Source organism: Dreissena polymorpha, chromosome 4 (genome assembly GCF_020536995.1).
Source record: "Dreissena polymorpha isolate Duluth1 chromosome 4, UMN_Dpol_1.0, whole genome shotgun sequence".
Lineage (NCBI taxonomy): Eukaryota > Metazoa > Mollusca > Bivalvia > Myida > Dreissenidae > Dreissena > Dreissena polymorpha.
The window spans coordinates 40,744,069-40,763,803 of record NC_068358.1 but is presented as its reverse complement, the minus strand read 5'-3'; the positions used below and the strand labels follow the sequence as shown (position 1 = coordinate 40,763,803).

General features: G+C 36.3%; 1 protein-coding gene across 2 annotated transcripts; it reads right to left on the bottom strand.

Annotated features, from left to right (window-relative positions):
* Positions 1-8,815: 8,815 nt before the first annotated feature.
* On the bottom strand, positions 8,816-17,985 carry LOC127879499 (F-box/WD repeat-containing protein 2-like). Of its 2 annotated transcripts, none has more exons than XM_052426354.1 (7): positions 17,811-17,985; positions 14,794-14,878; positions 14,317-14,453; positions 12,387-12,523; positions 11,677-11,915; positions 10,411-11,206; positions 8,816-9,398 (listed from the first exon to the last, which is right to left on the bottom strand). In XM_052426354.1, exons 2-7 carry the CDS (start codon positions 14,858-14,860, stop codon positions 9,251-9,253), a joined length of 1,524 nt encoding a protein of 507 aa, XP_052282314.1. In that variant the 5' UTR covers positions 14,861-14,878; positions 17,811-17,985; the 3' UTR covers positions 8,816-9,250. The 2 variants fall into 2 exon arrangements, with proteins under 2 accessions (XP_052282314.1, XP_052282315.1); XM_052426355.1 differs by having other exon boundaries at positions 17,870-17,969.
* Between the last annotated feature and the right edge of the window lie 1,750 nt (positions 17,986-19,735).

Genomic DNA, 19,735 nt, shown 5'->3' with positions numbered 1-19,735 from the left:
TAGAGATCAGACATGATAGACATCGATTTCAGTTACTTGTGAATAGCGGGGAATGCCCGTAAGGGTCAGGCCGCCCGCCTCATGTTTGATTATTGGACATGAATATGTCACGAAAATTACTGAATGTAGCTTATAAATATGAATATTGTGTGATCGTGTTTAACACCACTAAATAGATCAATATGCACCACAGCAACAAAACTACCGGTACACATGTATGTGGCATGGTGAAATGAAGTACACAATATATGAATTAAGTCCTTCTTGTTTACAAGATCTGAGAAAAAAGCATCATATATTTCATATACATTGTATTTATTTGCTAGCCCCAGATGATATTAACGCATCGTAGGAAAAACACTACTTACCAGGTAATTCGGCAGTAAAAAAAATCTCCTCACTTAGTTAGGATGTATACATATGCAAATAATTATATTTAAAGAGCATGCTGTTATTTCAAAATCCTCATAACTAATGTTTCATGCAATACAACTGGAAGCTTTTAAATTTATAAGGTCATTTTAATGCCTTTCGCACGGTTCGTTTGATTCGGAATTGTACCGGTCAAGAAATTAACGAGCGTACCTCTTTCTCGCCTCAATTTAGTTGATTGTTAACATGTATCGCTTGAAAAACATTTGAATTTCGTTCTGTGAAAACCGGGCTTAATGCATGTGCGTACAAGGTTATAGTTTATGATATTTTTCGGCATAGCTGTTCAACTAAGATTTTCATCTTAAATGACCTTAACATAACGCCAGCAGACCCTAATGAATACATTCGAATGTTTAAATTATGTTAAAGATATTCTTATTACTTAATTTACACAATTATTAACGTTTTGTTACTGTAAAAGTATGCTTTCTTTACTGGTATTTGTTGAACAAATGCAATCAATTTGCATTCCCAAATGGAAGAAGTTAAGCAGGTTCGATTGGACGTTCAATTTTCCCGCTATACATGTATATTAATAATCCCAAGAAATTTATGTTAACAGTAAGCTGAGTTAGCCACAACGAAAAAGTACAGTGCAAGAATGACATATGTTGAAAGTTTGATCAGTTGCTGGATTTAGCATTTAATCGAAAAACAAAAATACCCAACGGTTGTTTGATTATATAATAACGCTATGACGTCACTACGGTATAGACATTGGTATGATGTCATTTCGAATAATCACATAGTGACGGCGTTATAACATTTTCCTGCATGAAGAAGACGAGCGAAAATTTTCGATGATGACGTTGCCGATAGAGATGACCATCATAATGGTGATGATAGAGGTGACGATGACAGCGTTGATTTGTTCATTTGTTGTATGACGATGATTTACATGACGCTATTGTTGAAATTTATATATATATGTATTACACTTATAAAAAAGATGATAAAAATTACGATGAAGAGGGTAGAGATTACGATGGTGATGAAGATGATAGAGATTACGATGGTAATGAAGATGATAGAGATGAGGATGGTGATGTAGATGATAGAGATGAGGATGGTGATGAACATTATAGAGATGATAATGGAGATGAAGATGATAGAAATGATGATGATATATATATAGATGATGCTGTAGATGAAGGAGATGAGGATGGTGATGAAGATGATAGAGGTGAGGATGAAGATGATAAAGATGAGGATGGTGATGAACATAATAGGAATTACGATGCTGCTATAGATGACAGAGATGATGATGCGGATGAAGATGATAGCGATGAGGATGAGGACGATATTGATAACGATGGCGATGTAGATTATAGAGATAACGATTGTGATAAAGATGATAGAGATGCGATTGGTGATGAAGATGAAAGAGATGAGGATGAATATTATATAGATGACAATGGTGATGCAATTGATAAGATGGCGATGATGATGTAGATGATAGAGATGCGGATGATATAACGAAGATGAAAAGGATGACGATGGTGATGAAGATGATAGAGATGTCGGTGGTGATGAAGATGATAGAAGTAACGATGGTGATGCAGATTAAAGAGATGACGATGGTGGTGAAGACAATATAGATGATGATGATGGGGATGAAGATGACAGGTATGAGGATGACGATGATAAAGATGACGGTGATTACAAAGATGATAAGACATGAAGATGATGATTATAAAAGAGATGCCGAAAGGGACGAAGATGATCAAAGTTACGCTGGTGATGATATGATATAAGATGATAGAGGCGAGGATGGTGTTTACGAGGACTGAACTTTAGATGAAAATAATAATTATAACGAATTCGATGATACAATTGAAAATGATGACATGGATGACAATCGATATATTTGACTGACAATAAGTCGATGGTGGTACGAAACAACTACAGATAGCTTTCTTTTATTTTGCATTGGACGCTATAGTTAACATAGTTTACATCCTTGTTTTATTTGTAATTTAAACTATCTTCATTGCTTTCTGTTTTGAAATTACATTAAAGAAACATATACATGTTATACCTTAGATTAATGTACTGTTGTTTGTATGTGTTTCTGTGATAATTACTATGTCATATTATTTTAAGTATAAGGGAACCGCGAGCTCAAAATCAGCTCACACAAACCTAAAAAACACTCGACAATACCAACATATGCATGATATACTTTGAAATTGTGGTGCTTTTGATGAAACAGACAAACACTCTTTGTTAAGTTGTACATGTACTCTTGATGAAGATGAGAAAACTCTGTTCATTACCGAAATAGTAAAATCTGTTGAATATTTTGGGATAATGTATGTAATGTCTAGTTAATATTATGAAACAGTTACTGCTGCATTAAGTTTTATTTAACATTCTTTCTGACTCGATCAGATTCTTAAAGAAAGCTTTGTAAATGCATTTCTTGTTTCGCACCATATACGCGGCACATAACATTCTTACCGTCGATCCAGTTTTCCGTCCGTCCGGATGTCCATCCGAATATTACAGTCTCAGCCATAACTTTTCCATAAATGGATGGATTTTAAAGTAACTTGCTCAAATGGTACCCTTTATGTGATGATGTGCCACATGCTACAATAACGGTACCATCCCCAAGGTCAAGGCCACACTTAGAGGTCAACAGACAGAAATGATACACATTAAGAATTATTTAGAAAGATATTTGAAGCATTTTTTTTAATTGACGACTCATTATTAAACCTTTTTTCTGATCTGCAATGAGTTTAGTTTCAAGAACATGTAGATTCTATCATTGTTTTTGTGACAGAACAGAATCGCATCCATGCGATAAAACTCGGTCCATCCTAGACGAGATTCATTGGACGTTCGCGCGTAGAACACGGTTATATATTGGAGCATCACATGGGGTAAATCAAGCTGCTGATGAATACTGATTGTATTAAATAAAAAGCTATGTTAACAAATGCATTGATCTGCATTGCGACAAACTACACTTTTGTATCGTTCATTTTTTTTTACATTCTATACATATTTCGGCAATTGCCTTCGTTAAAAGTATATTTATAACCATTAACACTTATGGTATGTTATGATTGACACCGCTATTGTTATTTGCGTTGCATGTATAATCTGAACAAAATAGTTATTACATTATTACAAACGAGAATTATATTAAAAAATACAGTAAAAAACTCTGCAAAATATTGTTTGGTGCTACTATGTATGTTGATGCAAAAACCCTTGCGTGGCTTTAAAACGGACAGGGTAGCTCCTTGCCAGATCTTGCGATTGTTCAGGCTGGTCTGGAGCTACTCTGGGTGCATATGGCATAAGACTAATGTTCGAAATGATGTGGCTGATAAACAACAGGGCCATGGGACCTAAGGGGCTCACCTCAGACCCAAAGGAACTGGACGATTCTGAGAAATTGCGAGCTGATTCATACAGATTGGACCAAAAAGTATAATTAAAGAAAGAGTATTAATGTTTTTTTTTCATTTGACCTAGTGACCTAGTTATGAGGTCACATGAACCAGTTTAAATATCAACAAGGGACAAAATTGTCAAAAAACCAGGTTTTCATTGAGAAAAAAAAATGTGATAAAGGGAGAAAACTCAAACTGAACTTTTGAAATGAACAAACAAAATTAACCCCCTTTGTAAGTTTGTTTAAAAAAAACAAACTATTTTTAGTTGTGGCGACCTTGACATTGGAGATATTGACGTGATTCTTTCGTGCGACACACCGTCCCATGATTGTGAACAAATGTGCCAAATGATTTTAAAATCTCACAATGAATGACATAGTTATGGCCAGGACAAGCTCATTTATGGCCATTTTTGACCTTTGAACTCAAAGTGTGACCTTGACCTTGGAGATATCGACGTAATTATTTCGCGCAACACACCGTCCAATGATGGTGAACAAATGTGCCAAATGATTTTAAAATCTGACAATGACCGACATAGTTATGGCCCGGACAAGCTTGTTCCGCCCGCCCGCCAGCCAGCCAGCCAGCCAGCCCGCCCGCATTCGCCAATCTAATAACCAGTTTTTTCCTTCGGAAAACCTGGTTAAATATTTAATTGGGATAGTATTCTGACCAAGTTGCATGCAGATTGTCCAATCAATCTGGCTTATTTAGTGTCAACAACTTTTCACTAAAGCCATATAAGGGAAATTGCGGAACTATTTTCGAACTCATCCAAGATATCATTGGGACAAGTCTTCTGACCAAGTTTCATGATGATCGGACAATAAATGTGGCCTCTAGAGTGTTAACAAGGTTTTACAATAGCCATATGAGGAAAAATGCCACGCTCCCTGGTGGCCATGTTTTTCAACCAACCAGAACCATTTTTGAAACTCGTCCGTTGGGACAATCAATCTTCTGATCAAGTTTCATGAGGATTGGAAGATAAATGTGGCTTCTAGAGTGTTAACAAGGCAAATGTTGACCCTGCACGATGCATGACGAACAAAAGATGATCACAAAAGCTCACCATGAGCACATTGTTCTCAGGTGAGCTAACAAGAGCTGCCAGAGGACAGCGCGCTCGACTATTCGAGTGCTTGACAGTATAACATAAGCCATCATGGAGAGGGGGGTATAATGTGGGTGTGTGGTCATTTAATAGATGATCTTTCAAAAAAAAAAAAAAAAAAAAATATTTTTTTTGGGGGGGGGGGGGGTTGGGATTCTGGGATGGGGCATGGGGGATGGTTTGGGTGGAGTCCATTGTGGTATGTCAGGTTAAGTGTTGTTTTTTTAAAGTATGAATCAAATGTGATCATAAATAAAAAAAGTTATGGCAATTTGAGCAAAATTTATTAATTTGACCTTGAGAGTCAAGGTCATTCAAAAGGTCATGGTCAAATTCAACTTGCCAAGTAGAGTAACATCATGATAGCAAGAAAGTATTTGAAGTTTGAAAGCAATAGCTTTGATACTTTAGAAGTAAAGTGGATCTTAACAAAAAATGTAACAAACAAGAGCTGTCAGAGGACAGTGCGCTCGATTATTCGAGTGCTTGACAGTATAACGTAAGCCATCATGGAGAGGGGGGGGGGGGGGGGGGGGTATAATGTGGGTATGTGATCATTTAATAGATTATCTTTCAAAAATAAGAAAAACAATTTTTTCTATTTTTTTTGGTGGGGGGTGGGGGGGGGTCGGGGGGGGGGGGGCGTGGGAGATGGTTTGGGTGGAGTGCATTGTGGCATGTCAGGTAAGTGTTGTTTTGTCAAACTATAACATAGATTTATCAATAATATGCATATTCTAAGTATAAAAGGGGCCATAATTCTGTCAAATGCTTGATAAAGTTTTCTGCTCTTGTTTATAGGTTGCGGTCATGTTGGTAAACAAGTATGCAAAATATGAAAGCAATATGTCAAGGGACATTGAAAATAGTTGGGGTAGTACACAAACTTTAACATTTGCTGCATATTGTAAGTAGAAAAGAGGCCATAATTATGACAAAATGCTTGATAGAGTTGTCTGCTCTTGTTTATAGATTGGGGTCATGTTGGTAAAGAAGTATGCAAAATATTAAAGCAACATGTCAAAGGATATAGGAAATATTTGGGTTAGTACGCAAACTTTAACATAGATTTATCAATAATATGCATATTCTAAGTATAAAAGGGGCAATAATTCTGTCAAAATGCTTGACACAGTTGTCTGCTCTTGTTTATAGGTTGGGGTCATGATGGTTAACAAGTATGCAAAATATGAAAGCAATATGTCAAGGGACATTGAAAATAGTTGGGGTAGTATGCAAACTTTAACATTTGCTGCATATTCTAAGTGGAAAAGGGGCCATAATTATGACAAAATGCTTGATAGAGTTGTCTGCTATTGTTTATAGGTTGGGGTCATGTTGGTAAACATGTATGCAAAATATGAAAGCAATATGTCAAGTGACAAAGAAAATATTTGGGGTAGTACGAAAACATAAACATTTGCACACTAACGCAGACGCTAACGATAACCCTAACGCAGAGGCTCACGCCGGGGAGAGTAGGATAGCTCCACTATATATATTTCATATATAATAGTTGAGCTAAAAATTCAAAGTTACAAAGACAAAAAAGGGCCCTAATTCCGTTAAAAAGCCAACCAGAGTTAGGCAACTTGCCATGTACAGTCCTCTTACTATAGTTAGCAAGTTTCCCAAGTCTAAAAAGCAATAGCTATGATAATTTAGGAGTAAAATGGACGAAAACACAAAACTTAACAAAATGTTAAATTATCTAAGTATAAAAGGGGCCATAATTCTGTCAAAATAGTTGATACAGTTGTCTCCTCTTGTTTATATATTGGGGTCATGTTGGTAAAGAAGTATGCAAAATATGAAAGAAATATGTCAAAGGACATAGGAAATATTTGAGGTGGTACGCAAACTTTAACATAGATTTATCAATAATATGCATATTCCAAGTGAACAAAGGGCAATAATTATGTCAAAATGCTTGATACAGTTGTCTGCTCTTGTTTATAGACTGGGGTCATGTTGGTTAAGAAGTATGCAAAATATGAAAGCAAAATATCAAAGGACAAAGGAAATATTTGAGGTGGTACACAAACTTTAACATAGATTTATCAATAATATGCATATTCTAAGTGAAAAAAGGGCCATAATTCTTACAAAATGCTTGATACAGTTGTCTGCTCTTGTTTATAGGTTGGGGTCATGTTAGTAAACAAGTGTGCAAAAAATGAAAGCAATATGTCAAGGGACATAGGAAATATTTGGGGTAGTACGCAAACTTTAACATTTGCACGCTAACGCCAACTGCCGGGGTGCGTAGGATAGCTCCACTACATATATTTCATATGTAATAGTCGAGCTAAAAATGTACAGCGCATATTAAATGTTTGCGTTTAAATTCTACAAGTAAGCATAATCAACCCGACTCATAACAACTTCTGTGACATGCATACAGTAACATAAGAACATGGAATGTTACTTAACCCAATGGCAGCTAATAAAGAGCTTATTTTCTTGCTAGAATTCTCAAGCATAACAAGAAACAGACAAAATTAAATATATTTATTTAACAAGAAAACAATCACAATAAATTTAATGATCATGACCTACAGTATATGCAATTTGTATTAAAACAGCTTTAAAAAGTGTGTACTGGTACTGCAAGCAAGAAACAAGATCAATCAATATATTTAATAAATGTATATCTTTGATATCTTTTTCCCCTACCAAATAAAAAATGCTTATTAATTGGTGCATTACGAATCACCCCATCGCAGGCTTGGCGAAATTGCCGGTCCGCCGGTCCTGACCGGCAGATTTCAATTTGGTCCGGCAGGTTTAACAAGAATGTCGGTCCTGGTGACCGGCAAAATGTGAAATGATTGCAAACAAATCTTTTTTTTTCAAGTTGAAAATTCGAAGAGCAAATCGCTTACTACATCATGAAAATGAAATCGCTCGTTGTTTTGATGTTTGCTGTAGGTTTGTTACGTACAATTAGCAAATCCAACTTGTTACACAACACCTACTTTAAACTCGTTTGCAAAATCGCCAACTGCGTTCTAACAAAAAAGATCTTGATAGCTTTTACATATTTTTCGAGTAGGATAAGGACAATAAAATATGGTATCGTGATCAACACAACCATATGCATACGCCATTTTTCATAAGTGTAAAGAGTACAGTGCATTATGGGGCAGAGCTTTCATTGGACGAGCGAATTTAAATTTAGATTGAATGCAATACGATACATGTACAAAGAAATGTTTTTATTGCATCATATGCAGTGCCATGTAAAAAAACGTGCTTCCCGGGGACTTTCTGATACTGGTCAAAAATGAAAATGAATCTCTGTTAACAATTACACTGCGTTAGCATGTAAATAAATCGTCTTTTTTATTTAATTAATTACTAGTAAACGTTCTGAAAAATGAAATGCCTTAATCATTAAATGTCAGGTAACGTGTTTTGTACTGTGCGCAGTATATTTTAACAGCCGCTCCAAACTGCAATCATATTAAAGTAAGAATGTTTAAATCGTTTCGAATAACTTAAATTTGATAATTATTCGGCTTGCACATACGTTATTGAAATTATCGCACCGAACCGTTCTAATAGGGAATACATGTAATAAAAACTGACACGCGAATTTTTCACAACATGATTGACATTACACAACCGATTAACACCAATTAGCTGCCAGTGTAACCTCTAAGCGATTAAAATCAATTTAACGGCCGGTTGAATAAAGAGATCAAGATGTGATCGCTGCCATTTTTGAATTTTCTAGTTAAGTTGTTGTTGCTTTACGGTCCGGCTAAATTTTCTCCGGACCGGCGCATTTTCTGAAATGCCTGTCCGGATGACCGGCAGATTTTTTCTAATTTCGCCATGCCTGCCATCGGTGCAAAAAGGTACAAGTAACAATGTGTTATTAAAATTTAATGGCACATGGTACCTTTTTGCACCAATGGGACGAAATAGAAAATGTTATTTTGTTAATACACTATCATACTGTTCTGTTCGGAGTTGCCATTATGAAGGCTGCAGGTAAAGCTGTAGTATCTGATTTAGAGATATCAAGAAGTTGCTTCATGTCTTCACAAATTCTTACATAGGCAACACATCCATCTCTTTAAATGTGTTGAATACATTGAAAAGACAGAGAATATGAAACCTAGCTTGCACATTGACAATGTTTGCATTATTGCTTTTCAAGAAGCCTCAATGCACAAACATGTAAACATCTAAAAATGCAGTATAGAAATGGCACAAATAAATCTATTATAACCAGATATAACTGAAGTTGGGCAGACATAACATTTGTCTTAAGGAGAGTTTAACCTGGTTTGTCTGTCCATTTAAGCACGAGTATATTGTTGTTCTTGAGACACAGTGCCAGGAAGAGGCCCGAACGATTGCTGTCCGTGAATCCATCCAGCCAGTCAGACTGACCCAGCACTGCAGAGGCACCGTTCTGAGTCGGTCTGAAATAGAGCAATTCAAAGAAGTAAAGGAGTCAGCATGTTTAACCCTTTACTGCTCAGACACGCATTTTGACCCTATTGTGGTCACTAAGAAAATCAAATTAAATTAAATACCTTTCGTAAAAGATTCAAGTTTTAAAGGTTTCATTTCAAACCCTTAGATACTGATGAGCAAACAACAGCATAAAACCTGAACAGCCTGCAAGATAACCACAGACTGTTTTGGTTTTATGTTGACTGCATGTAGCCATTTGTCACGTTGCTTCTGAGTGGGAAAGTGTTTATTCAATAGCCTGAATAGGGCTGAAAAATCACAGGGATTGCTTACCTGAGTTTGTTTTTTTTTAAATTTTGTTTATGCAATTTTTAAATACGATAGCTTTTATGATATAAAATGTAAATCATGACAATTATGCAATATGCAAACTTTGTGAATAAGTATGACGTTGAAGCTCAATATAATGATCATTATTTAAATTGTCTAGTTTTTAATAAAGCAAAATAAATAGAATTGATTCCAACCACTTGGATGCCAAACTTACAGGCATAGGAAAATGAACCTTTAGTGTGCCTATCAACGATTGCGCGATAAATGATAAAATTACAGTCTTGACTAGCATCATAATACCCATAAATGTGACTTCCATATGTTACCTTCACCTTTGAGCTTCATATATGAAGAGAACTGTCAAAATGATTTGAGGGAATATATGTCAACATGGATAATACACAAGGAAGTTGCTGTCTTAAACATGCTGCATTATACCCATACATGCATATGGTCAGTGTGGTCTTGAGATGGCAACAGAAGTTGTATGCAAGGCCATTATCCCACAATTATGTCAATCATTGGTAGTAAAGTTAATATAAAATTGCCTGATTATGATATACATACAGACTAACATACATGTAGTGATGTGCATTGCTCAATGCCCAAAGATTGTGTGGGCATTCAAATAAATGGGTATAGCAATATCTAAGCAAAACTATCAATTAATTGCTGTTAATTTACCTGAAAGGTGGGACAGGAATTGAGCACAAAACACGGCCTGAGTGAGTGTCAACTATCACAGCTCTGCTGTAGCCCTCATCCACCATAAATACAGCAAACTTCTGCCCAAAGCCCAGGGCAGTCTGTTTTGGTGGCAGGTCATTGGGCATCACAAAAGACCGCACATGCCTGGGAACACATTTATTGTCCATGGTCTCTGTTGAATATGCCGATATGGAGTGGGCCTTATCGCGTTTGTTCCATGTACACACGGTAATGGCAGACCTACAGGTGCTGGACTGAACGTTCATGCACCAGTCAGCGGTGTGGGTGACGCTTACGTCCACATGTTCGTTGTTTCTAACAGTCCAAAAGCAGCAACCCTGCCTATCCACTGACACAAGCTGCAGTGTGCCCTTTTCAAGCACACCTCTGTTCACATGCTGTTGGGCCTGGGGTTCAGCAACACAGGAGAGAATCTTAACGTATGTTATCCAGTCATTGTGCCAATCAGACAACGAGTGCAACATCGCACCAGAACTCAGTTCCCACACCTTGACAGTTTTATCCGCCGACCCAGTAACCAGGAGATCAAGATCTCGCCTGGAATCCAGACTGAACACGGCCGAAATGTGCCCGACATAGCGACACACCAAAGTGCCGGTGTCGATGTCCCAGCATGCAGCCGTATTGTCGTAGGAGGCAGTGTACACATGGATGTCGTCAAACTGGAGGAAGGAGACGCTGTGAGTGTGGATTAGCTTGATGCAGTCCCCAGTGTGGACGTCCCAGAACCGAACTGTGTGGTCATCTGAGCCTGTACTGAAAAAAACATGTGTACAGACAAGAATACCTACTAACATCATCGTTTGTGTACACAATCTTGAAACTTGTTTAATGCTAAAATTCAATTGAAATAATGAGTATTATCTAATTTGTTTAATTTCAGCCTGTACTGAAACAAACATGCGTAGAGACAGTGTTGTTTGCAAGAATCCCAATCCAGTTAAGTTTTTGTGAACACAGTCTTTAAAGTTAGCCCACTGAATAACTTTCACGTAAAAATGAAAATTATATACCTATGTACAGTTCATTAGTTCTGTTGATTTGTTCGCTAATGTTTTACATGTATGAGTTGTTTTGTTTATAAATATGAATACAAATAATGTTAACGAAAAAGAATGCAAAAATTGCACAAAGTATCCCAATGGATGAAGCTATTCTAACAATAAGTTTAAGTAGAAATCCGAACCAAAATATTATATATTCTTCTTCCCTGACATGTACCTGTAGCGATAAGGTCCTTATTCTGAGTGATGGCCATGACACGACCCCTGTGACCTTCCAAGTTCATGACCTTGAACGCTGAACTATCCTTCATCCTCTGCACGAGATTTGCAGACCTGATGAACAGGGACTTGTATCCATGAACAGGTGCCCCTAATCCAGACCCTATCCGAGCCCCGACCCGTTTAGCCATGAGAATCCACACCTCACTGTAGCTGTTTATCAGCTCATTCCAGTACCTGTAAAAAGTGTTCAGCAACGAGCTAAAAGATATTGACAAATCATGCCCTACGCCAGATGGCTGGACATGCGGTAACCATACATGACAATAGCTCAAAATGAGCACTTCATGCTCATGTGAGCTAAGAATTCACTCTGTGGTTTAATAGAGAAAAGATGTTTGTTTTTTAAATCCTGTAACACATGGATATTTTTACTTTATGTAATTGGTGTTGTTCAGAAGCAAATTGTCATTGAAATTATGCAGTTTTGCAAACCTGAACGTTACTACATATTGTAATCCAAGTACTTAATAAATGTCTATAACTTTCACCTAAACCTTAGAATTAACCCTCATCTTAGTTATTATACCTGTCTAACAATTGCTCAAATGTTGAAATAATAAATTGTTACATTATTATACATAGGTAAACTTCGCACTTAATTTGCTTAAATTGGTTAAACAAAAAAAAACAACAAGAAGCTCCTACTTTGAGACAAGGCAGCAGTTAAGCAGACTTTTTTCATCAAGCATCATAAGGATTTTCAAGGCGATCTCTGTAGGTAGCTGGCGAATGAAGTCACGATACAACAAAGTGGGTAAGATGTCTGTCAGGTAGCACAATTCCTGAAAGAATTCAGCTGTTGGGTATACAGTTCATAATATTGCCAAGAAATCCTTTAATAGTACTATTGATAAGTGTGGGCTAAATGTTAACACATCCAATACTAAAGTGCAAGTTTCTTTCAATAAAACTTTGTTAACATTAATCTCAAGTTTACTGTACAAATGTGCCTATTTATTAGGATTAATAATACATACGGGGGTACATTAGAAATAAGTACATGTTACTTACAACAAGAGGGCCTGAAAGGCCCAAAGCCGCTCACCTGTGATTCAAAGAAACTGACCTGTTCAGTGCAGCCCAAGATGTCATTAGAACAAAATGTTCTTACCAACTTTCATGACTAGTGAACACCCTGGCATGACACGCTTTTTTCAACAGAACAGAACCATTTCATACACATCCAAGATATCATTTAAATAAATATACTGACAAAGTTTCATGAAGATTCATAAGTCCGTATAAGGAAAAATGCCCCGCCCACTGGTGGCCATGTTTTTCAAGCAACTGGAACCATTTTCGAACTTGTCCAAAATATCATTGGGACAAATCTTCTGACAAAGTTTCATGATGATCGTACAATAAATATGGCTTCTAGAGTGTTAACAAGGTTTTACTAAAGCATGATATATAGCCATATTAGGAAAAAATGCCCCACCCCCTGGTGGCCATGTTTGTTAAGCAACCAAAACCATTTTCAAACTCATCCAAGATATCATTAGGACAAATCTTCTGACCAAGTTTCACGAAGATCGGAAAATAAATGTGGCCTCTAGAGTGTTAACAAGGTTTTACTATAGCCATATAAGGAAAAATGCCCCACCCCCTGGTGGCCATGTTTTTCAACCAACCAGCATAATTTTTTAACTCGTCCACAATATTATTGGGATGAATCTTCTGACCAAGTTTCATGAAGATCGGACAATAAATGTGGCCTCTAAAGTGTTAACAAGATTTTACTATAGCCATATGTATATATTGCCATATAAGGAAAAATGCCCCGCCCCTTGGCAGCCATTTTTTTCAAGCAAACGTAACCATTTTCGAACTCATCCAAGATATCATTAAGACCAATCTTCTGACCAAATTTCATTAAGATTGGACAATAAATGTGGCCTCTAGAGTGTTAACAAGGTTTTACTAAAGCCATATAAGGAAAACCTGCCCCCCCCCCCCCCGGCGGCCATGTTTTTTCACCGATCTGGACCATTTTCGAGCTCGTCCGAGATATCAATAAAACCAATGTTTTGACCAAGTTTCATGATGATTGGGCAAAAGTTGTGACTTCTAGAGTGTTCACAAGGTTTCTGTATAGCCATATAAGAAATACTGCCCCGCCCCCTGGAGGCCATGTTTTTCAACGGACCAGAACCATTTTTGAACTCAACCAACATATCATTTAGACAAACATTTTGACAAAGTTACATGAAGATTGGGCATCAAATGTGACTTCTACAGTGTTCACAAGTTTTTTCTTTTTTTGACTTAGTTTTTGACCCAGCATGACCCAGTTTCGAACTCAGTCGAGGTATCAATGGGACAAATGTTCTAACCAAATTTCATGAAGATCAGACAAATAATGTGGCCTGTTCACAAGGCAAAATGTTGATGATGCACGACGGACAAAACGCGATCACAAAAGCTCACCATGAGCACATTGTGCTCAGGTGAGCTAAAAATAAAATAATACCATGTTTAGCCTTGCTATTGGCAAGTTCAGTTAGTATCACTGCACATTTATCTCTCAGAACAACTATACTACAAAAATAGTTCAGTTTGTAACAAATGTGCGAACCTTGGCTCCAAGAAGACCAAGAAGTGTGTCAAGAGTTTTCAGCTTCTGGGCTGGAGACAGGCTGAGATATTTGACACTTAATGAATGAAGCCACATCAAAAATGGATTCTCTGTGTGTCCATGGGACATGGGTAAATCTGCAAAAGATGTCATAAAATGCACATCGAAGGCTATTTACCAGTGCATGAGAGTACATGTGGTTTAGTATGGTACCTTAACTTGGTGTCTGGATATTATTCTGGTAGCACATGGAGACTTCTTTTGGAATATTCTAGCAGTTCATACTTTGTTCAAAACCTTCTAATGAGTATATTACTTATTTGTACATCATTAGACAACTTTAATATTAACATCACAATAATTTCCCAAACAAAAAAGTGTGCCTTGTCTGGCTTATGTAAACAAATGTTTGACTAAAATATGAAGATATAGATCACGATGGCATATAAATATTGTAATAAAGATTAAAATACTTACTATTATTATTGCTCTCCACCTTGCAGAGTCCCGGATCGGACGGAGAACGATTGTGTGAATGTTGCATCTTTAAATTCTTCTTAGTCTGCGTAAGGTTATATAAATCATTATAAGATTTTTTTCTTCCAAGTAAGGCAACTCAGGTTTGGTCAAGAGATTAGCAAATTGCAGTTTTGTCACAAGGTGAATTTAAGAAAGCACTGTGGCCTCTAGTAGGGCTCTGGTCACCAATATTGAGAACTATATTAAACAGAATATATTGTCATATGAGCTGTAAGGCTGAAAGACCAAAACAAGGGTGAATATTTGTGTTTATTTACATGTATCTCTAATTTTTCTTACCAGATTCTGATAGGGACATTCATCTGCCCAACTTACATTTATAGTATGACTATTTTTTACATATAATTTACATGGCTTTATTGATACTATGGTAATTATATTAAGTTTACAAACTCCCCATTTTTTTAGCTGAAATAATTATTGTTCGTGACGACCGATATATTTTCTGAATCTACGGGTTTTTGTCCATAATTGATGACTCCAATTTTGCGGACAGTATATTTTACAGCGCTATTTAACCAGATTTTTTCCGCTTTCGCTTATCTGTGACCCTTCTATCATTTAGTTTTACAACCGGATTAAGGTCATAAAACCTGGCATATGATTATGAATGCCCTTACAGCCATGGACTATAACAATTGCGTTATTGGGTAGATTATCATGTTTACCGGTAATAAACAAAGGTTTCAACCAAATGCATTTGAAATAATATCGTATTCAGGAAGCAAAGTGGGTGGTTTATATAACATATTTATATACAATTTTAGGTAAGAGATTGCAAATATGAGAAGTTATTTTTTAAAGAAGAGAAAGGATATTACAACACAACAAGAGCACCGCATAACAGGTGCCAACGCTCGGCTGCGGGTGCAGTTTTTGAATAAATGAAAGCTTGTCAGATTAATTTTTTTTTTAAGGTCACAGTGACCTTGACCTTTGACCCAAAAATGGGTGTGGCGTGTAGAACTCATCAAGGTGCATGTACATATGAAGTTTCAAAGTTGTAGGTGGATGCACTTTGATTTTAGAGCCAATGTAAAGGTTTTATCATGGCAGACGCCGGACAGCAGACGACGAGCTGGCTATGACAATACCTCAGGTTTTCTCCAAAAACAGCCGAGCTAATAACATTATTGCACATTTATTAATTGGTATTATTTCAATATAATAACAAGCAAATTCGTAGAATTGATATCCCCGTCAATATACTTCTGGACACAAAAGTTTTCTGGATGGATGGACAACGCCAACGTGTATCATCCTCTTATCCATATACATGTGTATATACTCATACCAAGTTTAAATGAAATCAGTCAAAGCACTTCCAAGATATGGCTCCGGACACACACAAAAAGAATTTTTTCAAGATACAAAGGGCCATAACTCCGTTATTATCCAATGGTGTACAATGCAATTTGGCGTGCATCATCCTCTTATCCATATATATACTCATACCAAGTTTCAATGAAATCCGCCAGAGCACTTCCAATATATGGCTCCGGACACAAAAAAAGCATTTTTTCAAGATACAAAGGGCCATGACTCTGTTATTTACAGATGGTGTACAAGGCCATTTGGCGTGCATCATCCTCTTATCCATATATATATACTCATACCAAGTTTCAATGAAATTCCGCCAAAGCACTTCGAAGATATGGCTCCGGACACAAAAAAGCCGGACGGATTGACGGACGGAAAGACAAACGGACAGCGCCAAAACAATATCCCTCCGCCTATGGCGGAGGATAATTAATATACAAACATTACAGAATATGTCTATAAATTTTAGTATGGAATGAGTTAACCATTCTGTATGATTGAAGTGGACTGGAATTAAGTACAATTTTTGTAAAAAATACATTTCAGAACATTTTTCAATTTTGTCAATTTACCAAAACGTGAAAAGGCCCCTTTAAATAAAAATAATAATCAAAATATCAGGTGAACAAAAATGGCATTTTTTTAATACAGGTATTACCAGGTACATGTATTAGAATTGCCCAGCCCAACATAATTATTTGTCAATGTGTGTAACTGAAGTCTTTGTTGATCTGTTTTGACACTTTGATTAATCTGTTTTGACACTTTGATAAAGCCTCATCAGGGGTGTGAATGCTATAGATTGTAATACCCATTAATGGCACGCTCCCAACCAGATTAAATTTCCTTTCTTTAATTAAGGCTTTCTTATAAATTAAACCATTGTATTTTATTAAGTTAATTATCCTATCTAACATGAATAAATAAGTAATTGTGATAATGTAAAATTCTAAGAATTAAATGAAACTAATGAATCGACTTCATTATTTGAAAAAGTACTAATAATAAAATAGTAACCTAATAATATTATTTAAAACAAATGCACAAATATTATACAAAATACTTAATTTATTTTAATTGTATATTTTGTAACACAGTTTATTGAAAAATACATTGGTTGAATTGCATTTGACAAAAATCACAATGTAATCTTTCATTTACATAATACATTTATTATTTTCACGTCAAAATTGTGCTGCAAAATCAAAATTATAAACCAAAACATCTGCTCACAACTTATTTTCAAATATGACAAAATAAAATGACAATAAAATCTCATATAAAAATATGGGGGTGAATTGTCTTGGGGGTGAATTGTCTTTGGGTGTGAATTGTCCAAGGAAATCAAATTCTGGGGGTGAATTGTCTTGGGGGTGAATTGTCTTGGGGGTGAATTTTCTTACACCCGGTTTTATGACCTTAATCCTGTTGTAAATATGCATGATCCATGTGTCACGAAATAAGCAGAATATAACAGAATTCAGGGAAAATAGAATTGTTTAATAACAGGAATTAATTTTGGTCAAATACCTTATTTCCGAAAATTTAGGGTCATAAAAAGGCTGTCCGAAAATATATTGTGTCCGAAAATTGAGAATAATTATGGCAGGTTAGGAAGTTTGTTTTATACTTACAAATGCTCAGTCATTCCAATCAGGATGAATTAAATTTAAAAATAAAAGTATGTTCTTACACTAGAAGGCAAAACATGGACAAGAAACGAATAGAATTATGCAGAATGAGATACAGTGTTTCCAAACAGTCGTTTTACGACTTAGATTGCCAGCCATACAAACGGTTACACTCTACTATAACCTGTATAAAGTTACATTATACCATACTGTACTTCAGATACTTGGCACACTTATATTGACGTTATGAGAGGATTTAATAAAGGATCTCTACCTGCACTGTACTGCTAGAATTGATAATCACCTCCCACTGTTACTGACTTCTTTTATATGTCTATGTTATACTGTCTTAGTCAGTTAGTGAATAAATCTTATAAATTCTTAACCACATCTTTCTTTTTATACACAAATGCCACCATAAAACAATGATCACACAAGATCTTTTATATTGTACCTGTTGTAAAGAACCACATAATATGCACATTCGGCTCTAAGTTTGCCATTTGTCGAACATGCAATTTTTTCCTGTTTATCCCTCTTATAAAGTGTGCAGCTTTTTCTGCTAAATTGGGACTTGAGACAGAAAAAATGTTAATGCATCCAGCTCCACTATCAATTTCTGAAGTAATGTATGTATTTATTTTGACCTTGCGGTCAAGGATAACCCATGAAAGTGCAAGCACTTATTTCCAATGGGGTTTGGTTTTGCTGAAGAGACAGCAAGCAGAAGAGACAGTATTGGGATACAAGGAATCCGGGTGCTATACCCTAGCTCTTTGCGAATAGATACCTTGGTTCTTTTACGTGCTCAGTGTATAGCACTGATACACGCAAGAATTACCTGGGTTTCATACCAGTACATCTCTAGTTGGGTGGGAAACACTTGAAGCATTTCTGAAATTTCCAGTGCCCCGGCCGGGATTTGAACCGGGGACCTCTGGAATGGTAGACCAGAGTGTTACCACTCGACCACCGCATGCACCACCATGGAAAGTAATAGTTTCCATGTAGCGATTCTGTCGCTGTCGAAATGCTTCTGGTTAAATCTGATCTGCTCATCGAGCAGTTACCATAACTTTGTCTCCATTGACAAAACAGGAAATTAATCCTTTATTTTCCTGCTCTGAATGAATGTCAGTTTAATATGAAGTACAATAAAATGAGAGAGATATGTATATATGTCTCAGGATAAAGATGAAACATTCTTAAACAGATCATTTCCTAGCCCTTTTTGAAGGAAATTCTAGAATGAACCCATTCTTAGTTTACCTACCGGTATTTATAATGTACATTTTTGAAGGATCTATTTTACATCAATTATTCTTCAATACATGTTGACTCTAAAAAACAACAAGACCTGCCTTGTGACACACAAAGTGCTCCTTACTGCACCTTGAAGTCTCAAAGCAGCTATAACTTATATAACTTAGCCAAAAACCAATGGACAAAAACGAAACTCACACTTCATCTGTACTTAATCACATGAGTAGACTCAACAACCAAAAATCAGCTCAATATCTTAAAGCATTGCGTAAAAAACCTCCGCAAAAAGGTTATAATACAGACAATTACAAAGTCCAAGGCCCCTAACTTTGCCAAAAATCAATGGATAGGAACGTATTTCAAAATTCATCTGTAGGTCAATGTCATATAGGTAGACTGACATAACAAATATCAGCTTAATATCTGTAACATTGCGTCAAAAACATCCAAAATATCCAAGTCCAAGCCCTATAACTTCTTCAAATATCAATGGACTGGAACAAATTTCACACTTCATCTGTAGGTCATGTATTTTGACTCATATCCCAAAAATCAGCACATTATCTGAAAGCTTTGGGTAAAAAAACTCCAGAAAAGGGTTATACTAGCAAAAATGACCAAGACCAAGGCCCATCACTTCACCACAAATTAATGGACCGGAACAA

Coding starts and splice junctions, on each gene's coding strand:
- LOC127879499 (XM_052426354.1), bottom strand. CDS start 14,860: ATGCAACATTCACACAATCGTTCTCCGTCCGATCCGGGACTCTGCAAG. Junction 14,454..14,793: donor GGTGGAGAGCAATAATAATA/GTAAGTATTTTA, acceptor CATCTTTTGCAG/ATTTACCCATGTCCCATGGA. Junction 9,399..10,410: donor ATTCCTGTCCCACCTTTCAG/GTAAATTAACAG, acceptor GCTCTATTTCAG/ACCGACTCAGAACGGTGCCT.